Source organism: Silurus meridionalis, chromosome 11, assembly GCF_014805685.1.
Source record: "Silurus meridionalis isolate SWU-2019-XX chromosome 11, ASM1480568v1, whole genome shotgun sequence".
Lineage (NCBI taxonomy): Eukaryota > Metazoa > Chordata > Actinopteri > Siluriformes > Siluridae > Silurus > Silurus meridionalis.
The window spans coordinates 18,594,941-18,622,660 of record NC_060894.1 but is presented as its reverse complement, the minus strand read 5'-3'; the positions used below and the strand labels follow the sequence as shown (position 1 = coordinate 18,622,660).

Here is a 27,720-nt window from a genome sequence, read left to right as displayed (position 1 = left end):
AAATGTATCTTTCTATGTATATGAACTTTCTCCGAAACGCTTTACACACACTTTTTATACTATTATTTTGTGTATTTTCCTTTGACAAACGTTATTAATACAACTGATTATTGATATTTTATACCTACATCCGACCCTTTCAATAATATTAGTAATTAAAAGGAAACCTTTTCTTTTCATTTTTAAGCAACCCTTACATTTTAATACTGCACTTTCTAATTCTATACAACATACACTGTCTATGGTCAGCATTTATGTGAAAAGTAACAGGCAATAAAATACAATAAAGACAAATACTGATAACATGAAAGATATTTATTTGCAATGCATACAAAACATTAATTACCTATTAACTGAGACATTCTTCCAGTGTAAAGAGACTTCCACATTTCTTTAATACTGTAGCCACTTAAACAAAATACTTATGCAGTAATCCTGCAAAATAACAAATAAAAAATATAAAAATAGCTTGTTCTTCATTTACAAACAAAAATAAATGTATTTGTTCTAAGACTAAGTATTGCTTATATATTTCATTAATTAAGTAAGTACTTTACTTAATAATACTTTATACTTAATAATTCAGTTTTATACATTATCTGATAAAATACCTATGTTAATCTTTAAAAGAATTACAGTAAAAAAAAAAATGCTTACATCGAACTGGTTAATCAAGTGCCAATAACATACTAGACCTCTTCAGAGCACATTGTGTGTTCTGACAATAAAACTCTTAAGCTGTGCATTTTATATGATTTGTGATGTTAATAAGGAACACATATTAAAATTAAACACAAAATAATAAATTATTCCTCTTTTACTTAAACCTAAAACCTGTTCTCAAAATGGTCATTCTAAAATTGAAGGCTGTATTTTAAAGCTCAAATTCTGTTTGCACATTCTCACCTATAATCAGGTGAGTCTGAGGCCTTTAGTTAATCCCGTCCCATCCTCCTCTCCCAGATATCTAGAAATGTCCATCATTTGCTGCTCATCCTCAGTCAGTCCATAGGAAGAGCTGCTGAAGTCAGCAGAGAGTGGGAGGCTTTGACATCTGCTCCTGCTATGATCAAAACTAGAGAAAGTGGAACTTCTCTGTCTATGAGAGTTAGTTGATGAATTGGCTTCTCGCAACTTTCTGGCCAAAATGTTTCTCTGGATGGGTGATGGACCTCTTCTGTTCCAGTTTTGCTCTGCCCTTTCAACTCGATCGATCCCAAAAGATGGGGGCCAGCCCACTCCGTTACTGTCCATTGCACGATTTTTTGTTGGTGTTGAAGTGACTGTATGAGCAATAGAGGGTTTGGATTTTGAGACGGAAGGCATATCTACCCAAACTCGCTGCCTGTGGTCACTAGAGCTGTCAGGTATCCTATATTTACTATGAGACCATGTCTCCTGCTCAGGAATTGGAAGCTCCCAGGCTCTAGTTCTACAGCTGCCCTCTGGGAGCTGTCGGGGAGCCACCTGTGTCATGCTCCGCTCCCTGAAAGACTGTGGCTTAGCTAACTGCTGCAGGTTGCTCTCGTTGAAGCTAGATGTCCTCCGGAAGTTTGGATTCTTAGAAAAGCCCATTCTGTTTCGTTCCACCATTGCAACCCAGTCTGCAGTTCGTTCTTGCCGCTGGTCCCGATCACTAAAAACAACTTTTGGTGTGGCCATTATCAGATTCCGCTTGGGGCTCAGTCTATCAGGCAGTGTGACGGAGTTTCTGTGAGGCCATGTTGGCTCTGTGAATGGGGATTTGCGAAAGATACTGACTTCTTCTTGACTTTCTAGGTCCTGAGGCACTGGTGTAAGTCCAGCAGATGTAGAGGCTGTGGCCTCCACCATGATGTCATCAACAGGACTCTGGGAGACATGATAGACTTGTGTGGCCTCTTTAAGTCCTATCTTCTTCATTTCCTTAAGCTGCTGCTGTGCCAAACGATACCCAAAAATGGGAGGTAGAATCTTTTGACCAGAGGGGGAAAGCCGCTCAGGATCCTGAGGGAATGGCATGGAGAGAGTGAAACTCTTTTGACAGGTCAATACCCCCTTGTCTGATGCTCCCCGAATAGACACAGGGCATGTTTGGCCTTTTTGAAGTGCAGTTGCCCCCATACTTTCTGAGAAACTAGGCCTCTGCACGCTGTGTCCACAAATAGAAGCCTCGTCTGAATTCTTGCGTCCACTAGAAGAATGCATAGGCTCGGGCCGTGCTGAGCTACACGTTGGTGCATGGCACAGTTTTTTCCACACTGTGATGAAGATTGTGACCAGGATTCCAACTATACAAAGGGAGATACCAGCCACCACTACCAGTTTTCCTCCAAGAATAGAGTCCACATATGGAGGAGGTGGGACAGAAATAGGAGTCATTACATCTGTAAACAAAGGGAATATGACAGATTTGGACTTGCAGAAAATCAAGACTGTGGAAAAACAAACTTGTAAATGTTGTAAGTGCATTATTGATAATAGCTTACCAGTACAGTCCTCCAGGGAGCAAAGTGACTGCTCTCTCACCATGCCAGTGCACTGCATCCCACCACCAGGGGGCAGAAGACACTCACGCACACGCTCTCGCACGCCATCGCCACAGGTTACACTGCACCCACTCCAAGTTTGCCACGGCCCCCACATCTCCACTAATATTTCACGCGTACAAGTTAAGCAAAAAATATAAATAGGATAAATATGCTGTTGGTGGTGGCATATTAGATTATCTTGATTTAGGTGAAACACACTTTTAGTCATTTATGTGCAAAAACCCACTTTTAAAAGATACATAAACTTACCAGCATTTCTTTGCACAATGATGCACGTGTGTGCCAAACTTGAGGAGTGACTGTAAATATGAGCATAATGAAAGCAATACTTTTTCTGTCCAAGATCAAACTGGGAGCAATTAAACTCTGTCTCATTCTCCCCTTGGGTGAGAAAGTGAAATGCAAGCTGAGAGGGCTTTTCCTGCTCTGCAGCTGCACTGGCCTCTTTATACAGCAACACTTTCCCTGAAGTGACTGTGCAGGGTGGAGAAAGCAGGCGGACAGACACTGTTCCATCACATCCACTTTTGTAGATGTTCTCAACCAGAAGCTTGTAGGAGAAGATGCGAGACAGATAGAGTGGTCCTGAGGATTTGATGTCTTGTTGGGTGTGATGGGACTTGAGAGCTAACTGGATAAAGCCAGCCTCAGTCAGCAGGGAAGCACACCTGAGACCCACGTACTGGGACTTCACGATCTGGATAGTGTGTGCCGTTCGTTTCTGCACCTTGTCGATAGTATTCTTCCCAATCTGGTTGTGCTCCATGTAGCTGACCTCAAGGTAGAGAGATGAGCTGCTGTTCAGGCAGACATGAAAGTCAATGTTGGTAGTTACAGAAACCTGGAATGCACCAGAGCTTTGGTTGTTGTTAGCACGCTCCACTCCGAAGTGGAAAGTAGGCCACTGGATACGTAGTACTGGGCTCCACCAGCTGGAGGTACCTTTCACTGTGCCCTGGTTGACTATTTGGTCTAATCTGAAAATGAAGTTCCCGGCATATAGGAAGCATGTGCAGTCAAACTCCTGAACACCCTCTGACTGATTGAATGGCAGAGGTCTAGTTAGCACAGTCAAATTCCGATCAAGATCGACCAAATCGATCGACAGTTCACTGTCTGTCATGTTGCTGTCTGCACTGTAAGTGATAAAAACACTGGTGTTGCTTAGAGCAACATGTTCCGAGGACCACAGACGTAGACCAGCCATTGCTAAAAACAGGTGAAAAACATATATATAAGCATTAAATAAGAAAAAGTGAAAATGGACACAGTTTGCAAATGAAAACAGTTAATGCAGAATATTAATTTAGATGAAAATAAACAGCCTTACAGAAGTTACAGAAAAACTTACAGTACAGTAAATCTTCTAAGGACATTCATATTCAATGATGTTTCCTTTTGCTGAACTATTTTTTCTTATAAATTTGCCTCAGGAAATTGTAATTCAGTTCTTTATCTTTAGTCTCAAACTTGCTTAAGTGGTTCTCGCCTTTAAATAACAGATTTGTACCTGGTGCTGTAAACATAATCTGTCCTGTGCCAGGCCATCTGTTTACATTTTGCTTATACTGAACATCAATAATTTTCAGTACACTAAATATTATTTGGTTTTATAGTATACAGTTGTACAACAGTAATGATTTACAGTCCAATGTTTTACTGTCACTCAACAAAGGATGGGTTTCCTTTAGAGTCTGGTTCTTCTTCTTCTTGTGCCACTGTCACCCTCAGATTTGTCATTGGAGATCTAAATCTAAATGTATTAATGCAAAGTGTATCTGTCGTTAAAAGCACTATTGTATTGACCTGCTTTATTATATCCACAATAAACTTAAAATAAAAATACAGGAATTTGTCTATTCAACAATTATTGCTGTTTACTGCGTGCACTCTAAATCCCCACCACCCCCCTTCAAAACACTTTGTTTCCTTTTGACAATAGGCTCCAGGACCCTGCGTTCACTTGAGCAAGTCATTGTGATTTGCGGATGCCACTACACATAGGTCACTTCCCAAGAAAAAAATATATATACAACCGGAAAAATGGGCAGGAAAAACACCTCCTCCCTTCTCTTCCTATCTAAACCTGCTCTACTAAAGAACATATATCAGCTGGCATAGTTAAATACCCAGATATAAATGATTATGCACAGTACATTGATTTATCTATGTATAAATAAAGGCATTACAGCTAAGCTTATATTGCAGAAGACTGAAATCCTTGTGTATCATTACAATGCTTAGTTACTGTAGATCTTAGTGTATCTACTTACCAAATCCCATAAGGAGGAGCAGGAGCAGAAATTGGAGTGGGGTGAAACCCTGTATCATTCCGACGCATATGTTCTCGTTTCTGTTTGCTCAACATCACCTTTATTTTATAGTTTTTTTTATATCTCTACAGCCCTGTAATTACACACTATTCCAACAGAGAGCAGAAATTAGCATTTTTTAAATGTTGTTAATTTTCACTATCATCTCAAAACATGCATGGTTACAAACAGGATTTAATGGTTTCAAAAAAGCACTATTGGAATAAGAATCTCAGTGCAGCTAGTAAATAGGATTCTCATTCAACAAGTCCTTACAGAGAACATAATTATTTTAGGTTAGCAGTTTGAGCATTTTCTCCACTTTGTACTTACATCCAGCCTGAGCGGTTTGATTCATGTACTGAAAACTCGGCTTCTCTTTTTCCACTCGACTCAGCACCAATCCTCGTATTTTGAGGCTTCCTGGGATTCATATACTTTATACTTTCTGAACAATTCTGGCCTCAGGAATGAATGCATCAGAGTCAGATTTTGTTTCACCAAACTAGTGATTCCAATTTTCCAGCTTGTCCAATGTCCAGTGAAAATACACAATCATCAGCTCTCCATCTCCAGTGTTCCATCTACTATACACACACACACACACACACACACACACACAATGTGTACCGTATGTGTATGTGAGGCTCAGTTAAATGAATCTAAACAAAACATATGGTACTAGGAATCCTAATGGATTATATTATAGGATGAAATATATTCTGTGTTTACTATATTTATACGTTTTAAAACTATAAACATTTACTATTTTGTGATTGGAAGAATTGGATTATACTGTAGGCTTCACTTTCTTAGTTAGTGAGTTAATAAACTGTGTATTTATAACTGAAGTCAACATCAAGAAAACTACTTAATCTTATTAAAAAGTAAATGCGAAAAATAGAGGTCTGTGCATAGAATAGAAATAATTTAATATATAAGAAAAAAAAAGTGTATTTACTGCACACTTTATTCTAACATCTATACGAAAAACAGTTATTCCAGAATGCAGTTAATAAAAGGACAATAATGCAAAACTTACAGCATCGGTGTGCAGAACAGAAACGAGTTGTTTATTCCGTACGCCGACGCCTACAGAGATCTGGAGAGGAGCCGCTTGTAGCACTGAGGTTCTCCCACTGCTGCTTTAGGGCGGGTTTCCGCGTTGACTTTCATTGGATTACAGAGTATGCAGAATAAAATAATTTTTTTTGGCTGATTGGACAACATTTGGACTTTAAAAATGTAAAAAAAAAAAAAAAAAAAAGGATTTTAACAACTTGTGCTCAGCGGCCATTTTATTAGGAACACCCGCATCCATGTATATTCATGTAATTATTGAATAAGCCAGTCATGCTCCTGCTGCACCACAGTCATTAATAATTATAATATAATGGAATAAAAATGACATACCGGATAATATATGTAGTTGAGTAGAGAATAAATGCTGCTTATATCTTTGATACTGATAGTAGAACTAGAAAGTAGCCAGAGTACAGCAACAAAGTACATATACTCAAATACTTTTCTGGATACAGGTCATGAGTATCGGTTAGAGAGGGGGGAAACACACCCAGAAAAGTGGAAATTCTGTGAATGATGAGCAAGGTCAGTGGAGAGAAGCCAGAATAGTTTCAACAGCCAAAAAATAGCCTATATTACCCAAGGCACAATATCTCAAAGATTGACATAGACAAGACATCCAATCTTGAAAATGCAACAAAAAAAAAAAGGCCAAGACTAAACTGGGCACCCGCTCATTAAAACCTATCAATTGGTAGTGGTTGAAAAGTTTGGCAAAAAAGCTGTTTGGCAAAAAGCCCCCCAATTGCACTAAATCTTAATGCAATATGTTGAGAAAAAGTAACCGTATTTGCACTATTATAGAGTATATAGTGTACAAAGACACATTTTCACCATATGGTGTGTATAGATAGTGGTTAGTAGATTTTGGGTAAAAGTAAAACATTAGTAACATGAATTCAAATTATCCATTCATCTACATTAAGCACTTTATCCTGATCAAGGTGGAATGGATCCAGAGCCAGTACCAAACAGCTGGTGGGGACAGGAGAGTTCGCCTCATAAAGGGCACCAGTCACAGGGCACCATGCACAAACATTTACAAACTTATTCACACGTGTGGGTAATTTGGCATCGCCAGTCTGCCTATCAACATGCTTTGAAAAAGGTGTATATATATATATATATATATATATATATATATATATATATATATATTTGGATGATCACAAGGTCAATCAAAATGTTTAGCCCAAAAATCACACACTGGAAGAAATAGAACTTTATTTATGTAATACAGAAATCTAAGGTTAAACTTGCAGTTTTTTCCCAAACTGTTGGAACAAAGTCGGAAGCACACATTTGTCTAGAATATTTTCTTTGCTGTAGCTTTAAGATTTACTTACAGATAACTCTAGTGGAAAGTGGTAAGACTGGAGATTAACAGTAAAGAAGGGGGGAGTCATGAGTAGGATGTTTAAATTTCACGTGAGTGTGATCACCGGGTCTTCATAAACTGTTTAACTGTATAACCTGCGCATGTGCGACAACATTATAAAGAAGTAACCATTTATTTATTATCGATTGAAACTTCTAAAGGTCCAAAGCTGAAACTTATACATGGCTTTGGTTCATTTGTGAGGCTCTTAGTCATGGCTTTGCTGATCAGGGGTTTATAATGACTGTTAAGTGACAGGACTTTAGTACCTAACTCAGTTTTACAGTTACATTTCATACAGCTTTTTGAAGCAATGTAGTGAAAAAATCATGGCTCCTTTAAACCTTTTCCTGTGTATAAAGAAATACAGTAAAATCAGAATCAAGTCCAGTAGAATCAAATAAGTCCAGTAGAAAAAAATCGGCTATTCCTGATGATCAGAGAACAGGTTGGGATAAAAGCGCAGGCCTTCCACAGAGTCGTCTCTGCATAGGTGCCCCATTTTCTCTGCCAGCAGCAGTCTGGAAGAAAAGAAGGTATTGAGAGCTATGACGATGTTACAACCAATATATATTTATGTAGTATACAAAACATGTAAATCAAGCAGTACCTCTCTTTAGAAAGGAGAACAGACAGTCCCAATAGTTTGGCAAACTCCTCCGCTGTCAAGGATCCCTTTTCAGACACCTGTGAAACAGGAACAATGCTAATTCAATATTGTAATTGTACTCATTGTATATAATCCCCTTTTTATGTACTGTTTATTTATGTTCATATTATTCATATCATATTCATTCATTTATCTATTGTATTTGTTAAATATATCAATCTATGATCTATGTATATAATTATAATCAATATAATCTATGTTTATATTCGATCCAATACTTAAGGGTAACAAGTGCTGTCTAATGAGACTTTTTAAATAAGCAATGAATTAAAAGTCTTATGTCTTAAGTGGTGGACAGTAACAGTAAAAATTTAATTCATTATTGTAAATAAAAAAAAATAAGTGAAGATTTTTCACGCATATGTACTTTACTAAAGTATTTTCCATTTGGGGAGAATTTCTTTAACTTCACTACATTTCATATAGTATAATACACATTTATATACATTTCAAATATCTTACTCTTACAGTCGTTCCTTTTTATGTGTGAATAAAAATGTAACTGGTCAATCTCGCAGCAAGCCACCAATTTTGAACTTGTTTTGATTGGCACTTTGTGGTATCTAATTATCACCAACATACAGTTCAACAGCAAGCAGAACATTTTGAGAGGAATAAACGATCTAAGAAACTCCTGACTCGAACTCGCTACAACACCTGTGGCCTTATTTGTGCGTTTTTTTTTCTTTTTTTAGTCATTGAAAAGAAGGTTCGGGGCTCATAATAATTTTAATAGATATCAATCAGTGTTTGACTCAATAATATCATTCTATTAATAGATGTGTGCTGAGAGTAACATTCACAGTATGTTGGATACTTAAGTACATTTAAAGGCAACTAATTTTGTACTTTGACTCAAGTGAAAGTTTAAATGGAGCACTTTTACTTTTACTGGAGTTATAGTTTACCTACTGTATTTCTACTTTAACTCGAGTACATGGTTTCCTTAGATGCTAACTCTAAGTGGACTGAGGGCCTCATTTCCACACAGCTGCTGGGAGAACGATGGAGAAGTTGTCAGCACATGGCTGTGGCTGACTCGTAGCTCCAAGTTCCGCTCTCCCAAACCCCCAATTAAACATGATGTATAGTATGTATCGCTAGCTCTAAGTGATTTAACAGGGAAAGTGTGACGGAAGCTCAACACTCACATTATCGATAGCAGATGCAATCATCTTTTCTTCGCTGTGAGATTGAAGCTGAACCACCATTACGCCGCTGTCAAACACTCGCAACCTGAGAGCAAGATAAACATTAATGAACTGACTTCCACTAAGAACCACAAGTACGGCAATAATTAAAAGAAAATTAGGCCAAGCTCCTTGAAGCGGTATCCAACCAATACACCGTGTCTCAATTTAGGTCGGTAATATTAGAGGGATTGGGAATGTGAACAGTTGTTTTCTTTTAAAAGATGGAAAGCAAAGAGGCCTCTAAAAACAGGAAGTCAGACAGGAAGTGGCTGCAGATTTCTCCTTTAGCTTGCATCCCCTTGCTTACATACACACACAGTCTCATGCACACATATACTCACCTGAGAGGGAGTTTCAGAGACTCAAACAATTTGCAAGCATTGACCATGTCCTCAGGAGAAAGAAGCTATAGTTGAAAAAAAAAGATTAATCCATTTTAATGTCTCGCTACAGCGCAAATATATTTAAGCTTTTTATGTTTGCTACCAGCAGGAAACAAGTACAAATTCTGTTCCACCTTTCTTTGGGTGCTTGCCCATCATTTGAATATACATTTACACCAACCAGGCATAACATTATGACATTATACACTAATAATACACTAATTATCTCTTCACCATGGCACCTGTTAGTAGGTGGGATATATTATTCAGTAAGTGAACATTTTGTCCTCAAAGTTGATGTGTTAGAAGCAGGAAAAATGGGCAAGCGTAAGGATTTGAGCGAGTTTCTGCAGCTCTTGTGGGATTTTCCCGGTCAGCAGTGGTATTATTTTTTTAAAAGTGGTCTAAGTAAGGAACAATAGTGAACCCAGCGACAGGGTCATGGCTGGCCAAGGCTCATTGATGCACATGTATAATGAACAAAATGTGTTATGTGTACTTGTGTGTAACATGAAAAATATGCTAGTTTACCTCCATCCCTCGTGCTCGGTTCACCAAACAGTAGACCTCTGTGAGGGCCATCATACCTCCTCGCTCCTGTTGAGATCAGCAGCATTGTAAGGATCACAAAGCGCACACTAAAAGAATTTAAATTAACAATTAAACTGAACTGCAGATTTCTGATCGGGTAATCCTAAATTAGAATAAATGCTAAATAAATGCATAAACGAAAAGACTTGTATTCACATATCTCTTATAAACCCATGGACATTAACATATAGCCATACCTCCAGTGGTGCCTGCAGTATGTTTCCCAGCTGTTTAGCAAGCTGCATGTGGTAATGTGTGCCTGAGCCGTGGGTTTCCCTGGTTACGGGGTTGGCGATGCCCATGCTCAATAAATACGATTTGAAGCGGATAGTCTACAAAAGGCAAAAGGTACAATTAGCCACTGTAACATTGACATCATTGAAATCATATGGGGGACTGTTTTACAACTTTTATTTCCCCAAATAGTCACTTTCTGATTCCAGAAAATAAACCCCAACAACAATTAAACAAATTGACAGTCATTAACATAATTCCTCATAATTCCACTCTCCATATCTACATGTCATTCGAAAAGGAATGTTTCAACGATTTTCATTATGTAAAAGAGGGGCTTGCACGGGTCCTACAAACCTTACCATGTTTAGGTATTAAAAATGTTTCGCATGCTTCATACTATGCATTTAACGCTGCTTTTAAGAGACAGCTCATATCCAACCTTTTGATTATTTTGTGCATTTGTAGAAAATACATCCACATTTTGAAATATTACCTCAGTCTATACACCGATCAGGCATAACATTATAAGCACCTGCCTAATATTGTGTTATTCTCACATTATTGTGTCTATCATAAAACCATATTGTGTCTAAAATGTCACTTAATGAATATAAATTCAATTGTTTGAACATACTGAATTCAGAATACACTGATCAGGAATACCATTATAACCACCCGCCTAATATTGAGCTACGGAAGCTCGTCTGTTGAACCTGGGCTGCCCATTACCCTGTTGCTAGTACACCAATGTTCCTCCTTTGGAGATGCTCTGACCCAGTCGTCTAGACGTCACAATTTGGCCCTTGTCAAACTCGCTCAAATCCTGACGCTTGCCTGTTTTTCCTGCTTTTAACACGTCAACTTTGAGGATAAAATGTTTACTTGCTGCCTAATAAATCCCACCCACTTACAGGTGCCATGATGAAGAGATAATCAGTGTTTTTTTACTTCACCGGTCAAAACTGATATAATGTCATAATGTTATGCCTGATCAATGAAACATCCACAATGTCAGGGGCAAAACAATGTTGATGCATATATACTTACGAATGCTATGTTGTGTTCTTATTGGTGAATATATTAAAATAAACACTGTGTTGTTTGCCATTCTATTGTTATATGCTATAGTTACATCTCCTGCCTCACCTCGTCCTCAGTGATGTCCCCCTGTTTGTCTTTGATTTTGTTGGCGATGGATCTGGAAAGCTCCACCATCTCCTTCGCCTGATGGAGAAAAAAAAACGAAGGCAGCGCACTATGATGAGACATTGTACCAACAGAATCTAGTAATAAAGCATGAGGGCAAAGTGACTGACCTTCACCATAAGCTTGTTGAGATCTTCAAATGCCTGATGGGAGACAAAGTGAGGAGGAACGGAGGATTAGAACAGGTTATCAACTAACAGCAGCCTACACTGGAGCTAAATAGATACATAATGTACATCCCAAATACACCAAAAATGCTAAATATACATGTATTATTAATGCTTTTAGAACAGGAAATAAAAAGGCTGCGGTTTATTTATTTAACGCATTAAAAATCATTAAAAATGGAATGTATAAGGAAAGCAAGCCAGTCAGCTTACATCACTAATACATGACATTTGTTTCACATAAAAAAAATGGAAGAGAATATGATTTATACATATTCGTTTTATTTTAATGCTCTATTACCTATTTTAAAGTTCCCTGTCTAAAAGAGGGAGGGACTTGACAGTGAAATGAGTGAGCAGTGTTTTAATTTGGCTCCTCGCTGGGTGAGCGCTTATCTCTACTTTTAGCCAGGACAGGAAGCCTTTTAAGTCCCACTGCATGGCGTCACACAGACACACAAACAGGCTTGTGCTCTATAACAACATTAAAAAAGTTGCAAATCAGAAAGGGATACAATCGTCCTGCAATGGAGAGTTAAGACACAAATCTATTAAGATGCCCACTCCACACCACTGCTATAATCTTCATCCTTAATTCATTCTGTCCAGCTAGGTTTCTCACAGATCTATTGCTGTCTCACCTCTGAAATATTTTTATCCGTCTCTTTCCTTTTCTCCTCCAGCTTCCGCTCGATGCCAACAATCCCGACTGCACGTGTTTTTCCTGTCTGCAGAAGCACAAAAGATGGGGGGTGTGTGTGTGTATAAGGCTTTCTTGCTCTCACGCAGTCACACACCATCAAAACAACATTAACACTATCACCCTGTCAAAAAAAACAAAACAAAGGAAAGGAAGGAAAGGGTAAGGCTAGCAGTAATTCCTCATTGTTCTATCTATTATACTACATGGTGCAAACAAAGCGTAGAATACAGTCATATCACAAGTTTAGAAGAACAACGATAAAAGTACAGTACAAAAAAAGATCTGTCAATCAGTTAACATATTTAAATAGTGCCACCTAGAGGCATTATTAAACACTGAATCATTGTGTGCTTCCTAGACCTCTAGTACAGGGGGTCCCTAACCACTGGACCATGAACCAGTACTGTAACATGGATCATTTGATAGCTAGCCACACAGAAAAAAGTTTTTAATGTTCAGCTTATTTCCACTGTATTGTCTTTTGCGATCTGCATGGTGTTTTATTTGAATGTTTTTACTAAAAAAAAGACCACTTCCACCTTTGCCAATTTCCTGGACTTTTGTTTGAATCTTTTCTATGAAGCGATTCATATGAAGCTCCCACTGATTCTGCATTTATAGAGAGTAATATTTTCAATGTATATGCAATCAAATCATATGATATGCATAATAATATTATAATATGCACATTATTGCATGTGACAATATATGGACCCACCAAGACACCCACACACCATATTCCTTTATCGAATGCATTTAAAGGAATCAAGGAAAACACAGGAGTCTTCAAAAGTGAGGATTCCCTTTTGAAGAGTGATCATTTGTTATAGTATTTAATGTTAGCTTACAGTCTAAAAGTTTCACCTTCCTGAAGCAAATTACACCATATGAAGAACAATAAATATACAAAATAATTGTTCTTATTTAAAATAAATAATACAACTAAGAACTATGTCACCAACCGGCGAATTCACTTTCTCATGCGGGAAATAAGTTCCTTCTCAAATACTTTTTTTTTTTACTTTCATTACATGTTTTTTTCTCTCAAGAAGGAGGCAAAGAAATAAAATGAGGAAGCGGCATAACTTGAAATGAGAGGCATCTTTCTTTTTCTTTTCTCTAAATTCTTAATAATTTCACAGGTAGGAAAGCTTCAGGCAGACCTTGAGTCCTGCTGTGGTAATGGGCTGCGATACTGGCATATTCTCCCACCTCCTCTGAGTCATTTCCTCTGTCAGACGTCTGTAAAACTGCACACAGTTCAACATTACTAAACATCTACGTCACATGCTGTAAACGAAACGGAATAATTGACTTGTGCATTATACAACATTTAGATTCAACATGAAACTTTTAGATTCAAAGGTTGGTATAAATAGAGGGTTTTTTGTCTTTGTACATAAATCACTTAAGTCACATACCTCAATTTGCCCATGTTCCTTAAAGGATAATTTAATGAAGGAAAACTTGCTGTTCTGGTATGGCCCCGGCTCCTTATTAGCAGGAGAAGGATGCAGGTGAATGACAATCTTGGCACTAAAAGAATAGAAATACATAATCATAAAAAATCATTGATTCTAAATACTGTGTGTTGTTACCTGGATGAACAATGACTGTCTTTATGTTGTGTTATAGTTGTTAATGAATTGCTTGATGGGTGTAAGTTGTTATTACAGATGGACCCCCGAGTAACGATGGTTCTGCTTTGTTATTATGATGACGATATCGTTACGTCAAAATCGCAAAAATGTTTTGCGGCATTCAAACGGAGAAGAGTATGCTCCGCCCTCGATTCGTGAACCGGCGCTCGTCCATGCGCCTGCTGCCACATACATATATACCGTATATTTTATACAGTACGATACTGTTGTGTTTTGCTAAATTGTGTTCTGTAATTTGTTAAATGAACAAACTACATTAATATTACCCTATACTGATCAACATTCTTTAAGACTTCTGGGTGGACTATGATATTTTTCAAGTTACGTTGGGATGGGGTCATCTCCATCTTAAGTCGGGGACTAGCTGTATGTTATTTGAGGAAAAGGTACATTTCTCAAAAAGAAATACAAATGACACCGATCATCATGTCACCTTCCTGCAATAAATCTTCCTCCTAAAAGTTGTGGATGAGTCCCTCAGTTAAAAGTCTCCAACGTGTGAAAAGATGATTTCAAAACCATATAGCCACTCAAGATATCAAACACACAAAAGATGCTAAAAAAAACCCCAAATAATTAGCAGTTCCAGGAGTTGTTGTTGTTTTGTGGTTTTTTTTTTTTTTTTTTAGAAGAATGGACAGTTGAACTGCTCAGGACCAAACAGGAACTAATAAAAATTATAAACCATAAAAACAGTCATTAATTATCCAGGTACCATCACCACACAGTTCCAAATGAAGAGTGTGTAAATGTTTGAACTGGTTTATTCTGGTAAAATTGGATATTATTGTGTCTTGTAAAACATCTGCTATGTAAAGGAAAGTAATACATTTTTTTTTAAAAGTACCTTTTATTACATTTTTACAAAAAAATATTAAGAATATTGTGCAGATGTTGAAGCACTGTATATATAATTTTATGACATATTAAATCATACATACCTCTTTCCAATTCCTGCAGCCTGCTCCTCGAAGAATATGATCTGAGACAACGGTATACATATACAGCACTCCTACATATTCAAACACAGTGGAGAGACGTGAAAGTGTGACTACAATCGGTTCACATTTGCATATAACATAATGAAGATCATTTTTTATTTTTAAATGTAAGAAATGTCACTGGAGATTGTCTCACATGGTTTTTTTGATCCCTCCAGATTAATCGATGTGTGCTCAAGAGGACCACGCCTACATCAAGTTTCACCTGCAAAACAATACACCGATATCATATCCCTGACATTAGACCGACATCTGCTTTGTCATTTTAGCAAAGTTCTAATGCTCATCCATATTTATTTTTCGGTCTTTTTGAGATACAATCTGAAAATACAGGAAATATGTACAAAAACCTAATAATTTTCAGAACAAAATGTCTTTTTCAGGCAAAAGTCTGTATTTATTGTGATCTCTGTTTGCACTAAGCACATCTTGAACTCGGGTTTTTTTTTTTTTTTGGAGACAAGGTTTGTTTAAGAATTCAGGTTGTCTTTAAATTTCTTTTTTATTTCCAGATGATCCTATATTAACTAGTTTTTAGGTCTGGACACTGTAAAGGCCAGTTCGTGATTGTCATGAACTATGAGTGTTTTATCAGCTGTTTTTCTCTGTAAATATGATTTCACTGCTTGGGATCGTTATCATGCTGTTATCCTGCTTTCCAGAAGGAAAGGCATGATGAAATAAAACCTGTCTGTACTTTTCCTTTATGATCCCATCAATTTGGGTAATATCGCCAACACCACTAGTAGAAATGCAGCCCCCAAAATCAGGACAGATTCTCCCCCATGTTTCATTGCAGGCCACAAGTACTCACTCTTCCATTTCTTTCAAAACTTTTTCTCACATATTGGCTACGAATAGACCAAAAAACTTGGATTTATCCCTCCATATTACTCTATCCTGCTGATTTCATTTCAGTATTTGTGAGCATTTGCATATTTTAGCCCTTTAACATTGTTTCCCTTTTAAAATGTGGGTTCTTGGCTGATACCATAACGACCTTTCCAGGTCAAGCTTCTTCGGACTGTCATGAGGTAGTTACCCGATGTTAAGCCAAGTCTTTACTGGAAAAAAGAATTTCTGAAACACTTCTTATCAGATTTTTTTTAAATGTCTTTTTCTTCTGATCCATTTTTTGATTCTTCAAAACAACGTGAATACATCCAGTTTTTTTCTGATTTCCTTTTAAAGGTCTCATTGCTGATGCAAAAGTATGATTTGGTGTGTCTAATTTAGTGATCTTTGGCATTTAAAAAGTTAGTCTCATCAGCAAGTTCCAATCAATTCAGCTCATACAGCATGTGGTGAAATTTTTTTTTTTTTTACAGCTGTGCAAACCATGGCAATAATTATGTTTCATTTTAGGCTCCTGATATTGCTCAAGTGTAAGAGATGACACTAAATAATGCAACTTTAGTCTATAGAATCTGTTTTTCTGATGTTGTTGTTAATTGTGTATGGTCCTTATGCCACTGCTCAAACAAATCTAATGGTGGACTAAGACTTTGCCTTGTCATTTTGAGAAAACATACAGATTATGCATAGTAACAGGCAAATTATTTAATTAAATTGTAAATTTATTAATTACTCCACAAATTAATTTAACTGTCACTACTCAACATTAGTCACCCTATTTCTATACCTAGGGAAATGGCGGAATCGCAAATAGGACGCATATCGCTTTCTAGTGCACTACAAAGCAAATAGACGCAATTGTTATAAACGCCCTTTGTAGCGCCCTACCACGAAAAGAAAGTGTGATTTGGGATTTAGCTCGTTCCTCTGTTCCAGACTAGCTGCTCTGAAGTGCAAAGTTATATACCTTGTCGTCTCCGTCATATATTCTGACACTCCTCTGCTGGATTACTAAAGTTTCATTCATCTCAAGGAGTCCGTTGGTCCACACGAATCGGTCCATTTTTTCTAAATATGAATACGTAATAATAACGAGATAAATATATTAGGACGAACACATTCTTACATGAAGTAGGCTAGCAAATGTTTACTTCCGGTATGGTGCCCAACTCAGTGCCTGTGTATAATATACATATAGTTAATTTTTTATATACCTTTAACACAAATCAATCCAATCCAATTATAAATACTTAATCTGAGATATAAATTACTATTAATACATTTTCTCCGTGTTTTTTTATTTGTCAAACGTTGACTTGGTGCCCAACACAGTGCCTGTGTACAATATACATTATATATATTTTAAGGTTGCGATGAGTCAATCTTTTTTTTTTTTTTAAAGATAAATACTTATTTCGAGTTGTAAATTAGGATGAATACATTTCCAACGTAAACTTTGGTAACAAGGAAATGCTTGCTTCGGGAAGGGTGCCCAACTAAGTGCCTGTGTACAATATAGATTATATTTTTGTTTTGTTATTCATACATGTCACACAAATCAGTTTTTTTTTATATTATAAATACTTAATCAGATATATACATTAAGATTATAGCTAAACAATGTTTACACCCAGGATGGTGCACAACCCAGTGCGTGTGTATAATATATATTGATCCCATTCGTGTTATTGTGATTCTACAAATCTTTACGAGCTCATACATAATTCAAATGCTAAAAAAATGCTCAAAAATTATTTGATATACATGTGAGCAGCTTTAAATCGCCGTACATTTACACCCGCGGTGTGTGCGTGCGGTGCGTGCGTGCGGTTAACTGCCGGAAAGGGGTCCTAAAGCCGGAAGTCGGGGCGCACTCGGACCTGCGAGCGAGAGGCAAGACAGCTAGCGCGGCTAACAACAGACAGGAAACAAACCAGCGTGGAAAGTACGCGTGTTTGATCTCGCGGTAGCATAGATGCGTCCCGCGACGTCCCTGCAATTCTATTCGAAGAAGAGAACCACGATATAGGGGTTTTGGTTTGACGCGCAGTGCAACATGGTCTCACGCCAGTCCGCCAAGCAGCAAAATCAATAAGCAGCTAGCTGCCAAGCCAGCTAGCAAAACAAACGGTTGTTCTGCCAAAATGAACCTGCTGACCTAATTGGCTTAGTATTTTAATTATTCCCCACATGAAATATATGAATGAATTCATATTGTAATAATATCTCTCTTTTGATTTCTATTAAACGCTGCTAAAAATGCAATAGCAGAACCAAAATCTAATTTTCATTCACTGAATAATAAATCTCGAAGCTCTAAAACTCCAGCTGGTGATTTAAGAAGCTACTTTAAAATGGATAAGAAATCCTTTGACATAGTTTTGGATGAAATCAGAAAGGTAAGAAAACATGCTATGATTAACGCTGCTTTCTTGAATCTGATACAGAATGCCTAATGCGTAAAACCTGCCACATCGTTCTCACTTTTCATTATAGATAAATGATTTATTTTGACCAGGTGTGTTTCTTTTTTTTTTAGTGTGTTTTGACTGATCAGAGGATTAAAGCAATAGAGCAGGTGCATGGATACTTCTCCAGTGAACAGGTACAGCTATGGATCATCTCTGCACTGTGTTCCCTCCAGTTTCTCTCCCATGGTTTAGTCTTCAGGTTTTTAGAAAAAGATTAATCTTAAGCATCTTATTTAGTTTTATAATTGGATAACTAAACCTGGCTTTCGTCATGAACATAGCCAAAGAAAGTCTTGTTTATGTTCTGATTCAAATGGTGCACCTGCTGTCTTGTGGTCCTTATTGGTGCCTGTCTGCAGTCACCACAGTGCTGTAGGATGTCCTATTTCAAATTTTACCTTTTATAGAATCTGAACAGAATTTTTAAATATTAATTTTTTTGTATTATTCCCACTTGTACATACGTACCTGTATGAGGAGAAGGACGTTTTGAATATTTAAAAATGACTGATATTATTAAGGTTTGCGACCCGTCCTAATTCTGTGTATTCAAGCCATACAAAATTAGAAAAGGTTCAGGGTGCTAATTGGGGCAGGGGGTTAGAACGGGGAAAAACTTGAAACTTTTTTAGAGTCTAAACCCTCCTGAAATGGAATTACTGTGTAAAGTGATTCTGCAGACTTGTCACAACTTAAACATTCTGCAGATCCATTATATATATCCATTTGGTGAGGTAATAACATCTGTTATAACTGGCAAAGGTTGACCCTGTGGGCACTGCACAGTTTCTACTCTTTATCCCTGAAATGATGCTTCATCTCCAGCTGCCCTTTTTATTTTATTATTATTTTTTTTTTATGAAGATGAACAGTGGCACACACACACCGGAGTCGTCTCACCGATGCACACTCTTACTCTATAGAAACAGTCTCCACAGCACAGAACCGAACTCCGAACAATAATAAACAGCCAAGAAACAATGCCAACCATCTCGTTCTGGCAAATGTGCATATGAGCGGAATGTACTACTTCTATAGGCTGTTTAAATTTCACACCTTATTCTGTATGCTGTCTGTCTTGTTGCTCATTAAATTATTTGTATTTGGCCCTAAACTTAGACCCAGTATTTAATCATGACCCCCTTTATGATTTAGTTTGACCCCACTGCTATAGTGCTTACGATTTGTTGTGAAACCAGTACTGATAGCTGATGACTTATCTGTCTTTAGGTGATCGACATTCTGAAATACTTCTCCTGGGCAGAGCCTCAGGTGAAGGCAGTGAAAGCATTCCAGCATGTAAGTTCAACCCTCGGTTACGAGGCACCGTGCAGGTGCGAGATGTCAATGCAATGGCAGCGATTCCTGATACCTGGTGTTCATTTTTCTTGTTTGCAGAAAATGGTGGCGATCCCGACAACCAAGGTCGCAAACATCTTGAACACGTTCACTTTTTCGAAAGACAAGCTCATGGTGCTGGAGCTGATAGCTCTGTAAGCGATTTAACACCAAAAAATACGTAAAAAATGTTCTTTGCACGTGTTGTGGAATGAAATGATCTGGTTTAAAGCAGTACCCTCTCCATGACAGGAATATTTCCGACGCCCATAATTACTTGCCAGTTGAGGAGCAGTTCCGCACACACTTGGCAGAAAAGAAACGTGCACGACGTATTCTTGAGCAGGTAAAATGTGCCTTCTGCTAAAACGTAATGCTGTAAGGTTTGTGGTTTTCGTTTCTTCTCGACATATTTCCTGGAAATACCGTAGCTACTGCAGTCTAAGCTGCAATGCTTTTCTCAGGGTTAAAGGCAGAGAGTCTGAAAGAAAATACACTATATTGTCAAAAGTTTGCAGACACCTGGTTATAAGTTTGGTATGTGCTTTTTGAGCATCGCATTCCACCTTTAGTCCGAATTTGCTCCTCTAATTCCCTCCACTCTTTTTGGAAGATGTTCCACTAGATTTTCGAATGTGCTTGTGGACATTTGTGTTCATCAGCCACAAGGGTGTTAGTAAAGTCAAGTAATGATGTATGTGAGGAGGCCTGGGGTGCAGGCAGCATTCCAATTTATCCCAAAGGTGTTGTAGGGTTGAGATCAGAGCTCTATAGCAGGCCACTCAAGATCTGCCTTTTCAAACCATGTAAACCAGATCTTCATGGAGCTCACTTTGTGCACAGGGGCATTGCCATGCTGGAACAGGGTTGGGTTTCTAAGTTAAAGTAAATTTAAAATGTTATTATTGCGCAACCAAAAACGTCCCGTACAATTGTGTGCCTCCAGCTTAGTGGTAACAGTTTGGAAAAGAACCACATATAGCAGGAAAGGTCAGGTGACCCAATACTTTTGTTTATAAAGTGTTATATTCTTTTTTTTTTTTCTTAATTTTTTTAAAGTTGTTCATAGACTAATAACTAACTGTGCATCAAAACTGTGAGCCTACAGTATACACTGAGTTCATGTAGTGTGTGAAACCCTGTGCAGGTGTGCAAAGTGGGATGTAAAGCCCCAGTGGCAATAATGTCCTCTTGTGGCATGATTCCTGGGAACCCTTATCCTAAAGGCAAACCCAGCCAGGTCACCGGAACCTTCCCTGTGAGTACTACTTTCTGCAACTTTAGACCTCTCAAGCTGTTGGATTGTGTAGTTTGTATGAACAAAAACCCATGTATTCAACCATACAACTTTACAGGGATTGCCCCCTAGAAAAGAAGGAGAGGAAGCGAGTAATGAAGGGAAAGGGATTGCAAACCGCATCATCGGACCCTGCAAACCTGTGAGTCTCTTCATTCAGCTTTTTTTTTTTTTTTAAATTAGTTATGTTATTTTGTTGTTTCTTTAATTGCCTGGAAAACAGGATGAAACATGATTTGTAAACTGTTGTTTTGACTTTCAACAGTCCCCATCGACCTACAACCCACACAGGCCTATACCTTACCCGATTCCTCCCTGCAGGCCGCATGCCACCATTGCACCAAGTAAGTTATTCCCTATAATAGTATTTGCTAACACATAGTAAGAGAGAGATGTGGCCTTGCATAGAGAGAGAAAGGATTTCTGCAGAGTCTGACCAAGTCAAAATGTAAAAATAAAAATTTTAGGCCTTTAAAAGTCTAAAATTCGCTTAAATAATTGTAAACAGGTTAATTTTCTGATGTCCATGTAGCGCTGCCTCTAATGCTTATTGAAATGCTTTCGCAGCACTTTAGACATTTTTAAATTTTAGTTTTGTTTTCTTGGTGTTTCCTAGTGTAAGTAAAATTCGCTGTATTACGGCTTCAAACGAGACCCACGTGTAACAGCCAATTAGCTTTCTGTTATTGCCGTGAATCCTGAATTGTTTAGTGATACTTGGGGGGGAAATTAATTAAGGCGAGTTGTTAAAAACGTATTTGTGCGTGCTTTTTGATTTCGTGATCTAGATCTTAAATTTAATTCTTAAAAAGACTTACATTTGACTTGGTGAAACCTGCAAAAACCTTGGATAGATTGCTTCCAACTAAGAAATTTACTGTACTGCTACATAAATATGTGGTCAAATCCATATGAGAGTGAAAGCATGAGAATAATTGTGTTCGAATGAAGCAGGAGGAAAAATGTCACTGACTTCTTTCATTAAGTAAATGTAAGTAAAATATATAGATAGGAAAACAAGGAGCAGTTGTTCCAAAGAGAGATTGACAGTCCTACAGTTGATCATAAATCAGATTTAAAGAATTCTGATTGGAGAGGATGTGAGAAGTGACGTAGTAAATGACAGTAGAGCTGTTCTGAATGCATTAAACATGGTGGCAAGATGATATCTTAGAGTGGTGTACCCAGAATCCAGTAGGTTCTGTTCCCATGCTCAGGTGCATACAACAATGCAGGCCTGATGTCAGTAGGAGGGGTCATCACAGCAAATGTGCCCCCTCCTCCCTACACTGCCACTCCAAAGTCAGCAGGTAGGATAACTGCTGATTCTACTGCAATTACCGCCGCTCAACGACATGCTAACCTGCCCTTTCCTAACTGCACCTGGGCTAACTGCACCTACCCTTTTCTAGCACACAGTCTTTGCTTTTTTGCACTCAGCATGCTTTTTTTAATAGATCTACAAAGAAAAAAAATATATATATATATTTAGCAAGAGTGCATTTCTTTTTGTTTTTGCTGTGATTTTAATAGTGTTTAAGGTGCTACATGTCTACACAGCTCACATAGCACTAAACAGCTGATCTTATTTTTGCTCTGCATTAATTAAAATGGCTTAACCGCCTGTGTCCATAGTACTTGCATTCATTGATTCTTTTTGAGACTAGACGAATTGTCTTAAGGGGGCAGTGTAGCTCCCAAAATGGAGCACCCAAAAACTTTGAACCTTGAACCACTTTCTGCCTTGATTTTCTGAGTTACTTCGCTATTAACATTCTTTTTTCAGCCTTCAGGTTTTTATAGCCCTATGCTTTAGGTGGTGGTTTATGAAAATGGGGGTGTACTGTTCTTAATGAAATGGCATTTATTTTAAAGCTTTGCATGTAACGCATGCGCCAATAGAACTCTTCAAATAGATTTTCAGTTGTCAGGTTCTTGCCAGTAATCTATTTCTCATGTTTATTTCAGCTTACGCTCGACCTGCCAATGTGCACATTTCTACCTCTGGTGTCTCTGCCACCTCAACCATCTCACCTACCAGTTCGACGACTCCTACCCCCGCCAGTTCCCAGGCTCAACCCACAACTCCAGTCACCCCCGTTTTCCCTGGCGTGGTCTCTTCTCAGAGTCCTGTTACCCATTCTCCTGGCCCTGGCCCCACTTCATCTGTTATCAGAAGCCCTCCTTTACTTGCTGGCTCTCCTCAGGTTACACCCAACCCCAGTGGTCATAGCACCCCAACTCCCACTGGCCTACCATCTTCTGGCAGGAACACTCCTTCAGTTATCCGATCCCACACCCCTTCTGGAACACCAGGCATACCTCCACCACCTTATGGTACATCCCGCTCTGGAACACCTTCAGGCATTCCTACTTCTAAGGGGGCAGCTGATACTTCTCAGAGCCTAGCACTTTTCTCCAAGGGTTTTCTGCCTTCTGCTGAGCCCCACTCAACTCCTAATTCAAAATGCTCTAACAATTCAGTCATTCGCAGTTATACACCTACAGGAGCACCAGCTGGACGTTCCACTCCTATGCAGTTAATGGGTACCTTATCTTCAGGTACCTCAATGGCACCCTGTACATCCAGTCCCAATTCATGTTCTGGTGGATCTCAGAATGGGGCAGGTAACCCTGCAATGTATAGCGACCAGCCCCCAAGCTCAGTGGTCCAGCACAGTAGAGGCAGTGGCAGTGGCAGTAACAGTCCAGTCCCCTCTGCTTTCAAAGGGCCTTCATCCAGGTCGGGCACACCTTCACTAAGCTCACTAGTGATGCCCAACTCTGGTGTTCTGGCTCGCTCACTGGGCCGGAGCCATAGCGCAGCCTCTCCCCTGGGCAGTCTAGTCTCCCAATCTGTAGGCAGTCCTGCCACATCATTTCAAGGCATCTCTCCCTTTACCGCACTGTCCACATCATCACCTCTAACTGGAGCTCAATCCTCCATGCACTCTTCAGTTTCTTCCGCTCAATCAGCGCCTTCCATTGCATACTGTGACCCCACTGGGGCTTCATCACCCTTTGGCCTTGGACTCACCACAGCCACCTCTATGATCCCAGGCCTGGCCCCAGGACAGAGTCCTGGCTTCCCTGGGTTTGGGGCTTCAGGCCCTTCAGCAGCAGGCAGTCCTGTACTTTCGTCCTTTATGGGGCTTCCATGTGCCTCTTCCTCAGTGGCCACAGTGGCTCCTCTTCAAGCTGCTGCAGTGGCCGCAGTGGCCGGTGTCCCCTCCACCTCACCTGTGCTTCCAGGCTTCGCCTCCGCATTTAGTTCTAACTTCAACCCCACTTTGGTGGGCCAGCCAGGGTAAGTGTGTGTGAGTTTTAACCTTCTAATCAACTTTCTTTAGTCCAGTCTTAGTTTTTCTTTTACAGTTAAATATACAAATCAGTCAAAATGAGATACAAATTGGTGAAAAAGCCCCTTAAATGTGAAATGACTTGTGGCATGGCAAAATGTTTATTATACCACACTCAAAGACATCCTTTACAAATGTGTGCCTCAGCTTTGTGGTAACAGTTTGAAAAAAGAACCAGGTGTGCCAATACTTTTCACCATAGAGTATGTGTCTGAGGTCTGAAAGCTTTGGTTTTGTTCTGGGTTCAGTGGTGGTCTTCAGGCCCCAGGAGGTGCTGCCTTCCCAGGATTGCTGTCGTTTCCACCCGGAGTTCCTGGTTTTTCCTCCGGCGCCGCTCCAGCAGCTCTCTCAGGCCTCCACAACCCCGCTGTACAGTCAGCTTTGCTGCAGGTATTTATACAGCACTTCATCACTCCGTTTTACTGCAGAAATTCCTCAGCATAGCTCTGACTTTCAAATGTGAATTTTACAAAACATTTTCTATATTGTGTAATGAAAAATTGGTCTTATTCTAATATGCACATTTTAATGTTTAGGCTCATTCTGCATCAGCGTTGGAAAGCTTTCCTCCTCAACCTAATGGCTTCACCAGCTACCCTGCAGGATCTCCGTTTACCCCTTCAGCTGCAGGAGCTCCCTTTTCCCTTCAGCCTGGTCTGCACCCACAGCTGGGCTGGCAATAATCGGTTACATGATGCCCTGTGATATTAAACATCCACACTAATATCATGGGCATTTCAAAACACCATCATTACCCATGTAATTACCCTCACATTGCATGCAATAACAAATTTTACAGTCCAAATTAAATTATTACGCTTAGTATTAAGAAATACACTGTAACAAGTGAAAAGTGCCAACCAGATCCAAAAACAAAGATAACAGAAAACTAGTGTTTTCTTCTAAAAGAAAACTTCCACCCTGAAACCACCTTGAAATATAAAATGTACAATAGTACAGTGAAACTATAAGGTAATTGTATCGAGTTTTGTGAGCTGCACACTCGCAGTGCAGCTCACTCTTTACGGTTATCCAAGGTGAAAATAGACGAAAATGTTTAAAGAATTTCATTACAGGTAAATCTAGGATACTATTCAAGTTGTTTGTTAAGATGAACATGTCATTCACGATGAATTTAGTTTTACCTTCAGTAGATATTTTAAACAATGGCGGATGATATCGGGCAGTTTTTATATGAAAACGAACTAGTCAAGTTTATTTCTATAGCGCTTTTCACAACAGACATTGTCTCAAAGCAGCTTTACAGAACTATTGTTACAAGCTTTGTGGAAAGGATGCATTTAGAGTGAGAGAACCTCATTGGGCTGGGTGAGTGGGTGAAAGGGTGCATGAAATACAGTAATGACATTAAGAGCTTGCTCAGAATGAATGCGGTCTCTATCGAGTCAGCGAGCTACCAGAGAACGCGGCGGCGTAAACAAATTCCATATTATTTGGTTGCTTTGCAACTCTCTTAGTGATCCTGTTGAAGTCTGAAAGCTAAACTAAGCAATGATATAATGATTTGAAGAGATCTCTGAAATGTTTGGGATTAATACTACAGTATTGACTGGTGTTCTTTTTGTTTTGTTTTTTCTAAATTATGTTTAGAAGTAGAACCTTTCCTTCGTTTAACAAAGGTTTTTAACCTCCCAACCATTCGATAAATGCATGCCATGGATGAACTGTGAAGAGGACGATCTTAATAGTTTCCTCAGAATTTCTACAAAATTTCTACTAAGAATTTCTTCTATTGGTAAAATACTGTATGTGTAAATACCCTTGAAAAACAAAAGCAGCTGTTAAGTGTGTGTGTGTGTGTGTTGGGTTATATTTTTAAAATCTTTTTTATTTTTGTTTTTTAACTTACCGATGTCTGTATAGAAGGAATTGGGTTCCATGTACTAGTCATGGATTGGATTTACACATAATTGTAGATGAAGTTGATGACTATCAAATACTGTACTAGACAGAACAGTAGGTGTAGGCTGCTTTATTCTTTATGAAATAAATTTTTTCTACACACCTGCTATTTATCTCCAACTGTTGACATTTTATTATATATTAGTTCTGCACACATTACCACACAATATGTCTAATTGGATTTGAATTGAAATACATGAAGACATTCACTTTATTCGTGAAGAAATACCGACACTTCACGTTGTGTTCAGTCACTTCTTGAGAATAATAGATGTTATATTTGCCTTTTTATCGTGAAATGGGATTTTATAGTCCACGAGTGAGTCCGAGATTCTTTTATCTGATGCCTCTAGTGGTTAAATGCTTATAGGATTAATCTTTTATTACTGTAACCAACAGATGCAACTGATTAGATTTTGAAACTTCTCCAAGGTCAAGGCACGCACTTGAGGTATTCCCAATAGCACTATTTTATCAGAGAGTAAAAAATAGGTTTTACAGTCTTTATTTCTCAGAAATGAATTCTCAGCATGAGAAAATCTTTTTAGCTAAAAGGTTTCATTCTAACCACAACATTTTAGACTGAGCCACATCATTTCTGTATAAGAGATGGTGAGCTTTCAGTCATGCAACCACAGAGCACGCTATTATTTTATAGGACTGGCCTAAAGGGCTTATTATCCTTCTCTTTAAAAATGGATGATGGCTTTAACAATATACTAAATAATAAAATCTGATTTAAATATTCAAATTTATTTTACGTTTTGATACCAAAATGAAACCTTCAGCCAAAATAATTGATTACTAGATATGGCTCATGTATGTTATACTACTAGAGCTTGATTAACATACTATCTGTATGGTGTAGCTGCAAAAAATCATAAAGAAATATGCATTAGAATTTTGGGAGAGAAAAAATCCTATTCAGGCAGTCATGCAAAAATAATGTTAATTTTCATTTTGGTATTGATAAAAAATACAACAGAAATGCATAGAACCATATGTGATTGCTGGATGTTGATGAAGACTGACAATTGTGGTTCTGGCTTTAAAAAGACAAATGTACTGGAAAAAATGGTTCAACCACTGAAACACCGAAGAGAACTGAGGGCTGAACAGGTGCCTCATGCACTAATGTTTGCTGCTGTAAACAATGCAGGTCCTAACCACAACCATCTAAATAAGCTTTCAGTGTAACTGTGTTTGTTTTGCTTCAGACCACGATACTTTTTTTCTTATTGGAACTGGATTCAGATCTGTCCTAAATCATTAGACAATAGTGGTAATGTCGCAATTTTGTCCTGTATTGCATGCATGTGATCACGAGTCACAAAAACCTTTCACTTATTATTGCATTATCC

The 27,720-nt window shown here is 38.4% G+C and overlaps 3 protein-coding genes across 7 annotated transcripts; 1 reads left to right on the top strand and 2 right to left on the bottom strand.

Annotated features, from left to right (window-relative positions):
- Positions 1 to 300: 300 nt before the first annotated feature.
- On the bottom strand, positions 301 to 6,090 carry LOC124393183 (thrombospondin type-1 domain-containing protein 1). Of its 2 annotated transcripts, none has more exons than XM_046860715.1 (6): positions 5,886 to 6,090; positions 5,177 to 5,430; positions 4,805 to 4,950; positions 2,781 to 3,740; positions 2,469 to 2,630; positions 301 to 2,366 (listed from the first exon to the last, which is right to left on the bottom strand). In XM_046860715.1, the coding sequence occupies exons 3-6, from the start codon at positions 4,860 to 4,862 to the stop codon at positions 913 to 915; spliced, it is 2,634 nt and encodes an 877-aa protein (XP_046716671.1). In that variant the 5' UTR covers positions 4,863 to 4,950; positions 5,177 to 5,430; positions 5,886 to 6,090; the 3' UTR covers positions 301 to 912. The 2 variants fall into 2 exon arrangements, with proteins under 2 accessions (XP_046716671.1, XP_046716672.1); XM_046860716.1 differs by having other exon boundaries at positions 5,177 to 5,427.
- Positions 6,091 to 7,133: 1,043 nt separating this feature from the next.
- Positions 7,134 to 18,042, bottom strand: vps36 (vacuolar protein sorting 36 homolog). 3 transcript variants are annotated; one of them, XM_046860721.1, is made up of 15 exons: positions 17,906 to 18,042; positions 16,939 to 17,039; positions 15,253 to 15,321; positions 15,057 to 15,127; positions 13,876 to 13,990; positions 13,618 to 13,704; positions 12,393 to 12,479; positions 11,695 to 11,727; positions 11,525 to 11,602; positions 10,339 to 10,473; positions 10,082 to 10,147; positions 9,509 to 9,573; positions 9,126 to 9,210; positions 7,915 to 7,991; positions 7,134 to 7,825 (listed from the first exon to the last, which is right to left on the bottom strand). In XM_046860721.1, exons 2-15 carry the CDS (start codon positions 17,032 to 17,034, stop codon positions 7,729 to 7,731), a joined length of 1,161 nt encoding a protein of 386 aa, XP_046716677.1. In that variant the 5' UTR covers positions 17,035 to 17,039; positions 17,906 to 18,042; the 3' UTR covers positions 7,134 to 7,728. The 3 variants fall into 3 exon arrangements, with proteins under 3 accessions (XP_046716677.1, XP_046716676.1, XP_046716675.1); XM_046860720.1 differs by lacking the exon at positions 17,906 to 18,042 and adding an exon at positions 17,762 to 17,883; XM_046860719.1 differs by lacking the exon at positions 17,906 to 18,042 and having other exon boundaries at positions 16,939 to 17,141.
- A 193-nt stretch (positions 18,043 to 18,235) lies between these two features.
- On the top strand, positions 18,236 to 26,466 carry proser1 (proline and serine rich 1). Of its 2 annotated transcripts, XM_046860717.1 has the most exons (12): positions 18,236 to 18,370; positions 18,511 to 18,576; positions 19,673 to 19,741; positions 19,841 to 19,935; positions 20,033 to 20,126; positions 20,928 to 21,038; positions 21,136 to 21,219; positions 21,343 to 21,421; positions 22,295 to 22,387; positions 23,046 to 24,384; positions 24,685 to 24,826; positions 24,973 to 26,466. In XM_046860717.1, exons 1-12 carry the CDS (start codon positions 18,326 to 18,328, stop codon positions 25,117 to 25,119), a joined length of 2,364 nt encoding a protein of 787 aa, XP_046716673.1. In that variant the 5' UTR covers positions 18,236 to 18,325; the 3' UTR covers positions 25,120 to 26,466. The 2 variants fall into 2 exon arrangements, with proteins under 2 accessions (XP_046716673.1, XP_046716674.1); XM_046860718.1 differs by lacking the exon at positions 22,295 to 22,387.
- Positions 26,467 to 27,720: the final 1,254 nt, after the last annotated feature.

What these genes read in the sequence shown, in the direction of transcription:
- LOC124393183 (XM_046860715.1), bottom strand. Translation starts at nt 4,862, where the DNA reads ATGATACAGGGTTTCACCCCACTCCAATTTCTGCTCCTGCTCCTCCTT. An exon ending in CATTGTGCAAAGAAATGCTG is followed by an intron (nt 2,631 to 2,780) that starts GTAAGTTTATGT and finishes GTGAAATATTAG; the next exon opens with TGGAGATGTGGGGGCCGTGG. An exon ending in CTCCCTGGAGGACTGTACTG is followed by an intron (nt 2,367 to 2,468) that starts GTAAGCTATTAT and finishes CTTTGTTTACAG; the next exon opens with ATGTAATGACTCCTATTTCT.
- vps36 (XM_046860721.1), bottom strand. Translation starts at nt 17,034, where the DNA reads ATGGACCGATTCGTGTGGACCAACGGACTCCTTGAGATGAATGAAACT. An exon ending in GGAGGGATCAAAAAAACCAT is followed by an intron (nt 15,128 to 15,252) that starts GTGAGACAATCT and finishes TTGAATATGTAG; the next exon opens with GAGTGCTGTATATGTATACC. An exon ending in TACTGCAGGCACCACTGGAG is followed by an intron (nt 10,148 to 10,338) that starts GTATGGCTATAT and finishes TGATCTCAACAG; the next exon opens with GAGCGAGGAGGTATGATGGC.
- proser1 (XM_046860717.1), top strand. Translation starts at nt 18,326, where the DNA reads ATGGATAAGAAATCCTTTGACATAGTTTTGGATGAAATCAGAAAG. An exon ending in TTTTGGATGAAATCAGAAAG is followed by an intron (nt 18,371 to 18,510) that starts GTAAGAAAACAT and finishes TTTTTTTTTTAG; the next exon opens with TGTGTTTTGACTGATCAGAG. An exon ending in ACTTTGGTGGGCCAGCCAGG is followed by an intron (nt 24,385 to 24,684) that starts GTAAGTGTGTGT and finishes TTCTGGGTTCAG; the next exon opens with TGGTGGTCTTCAGGCCCCAG.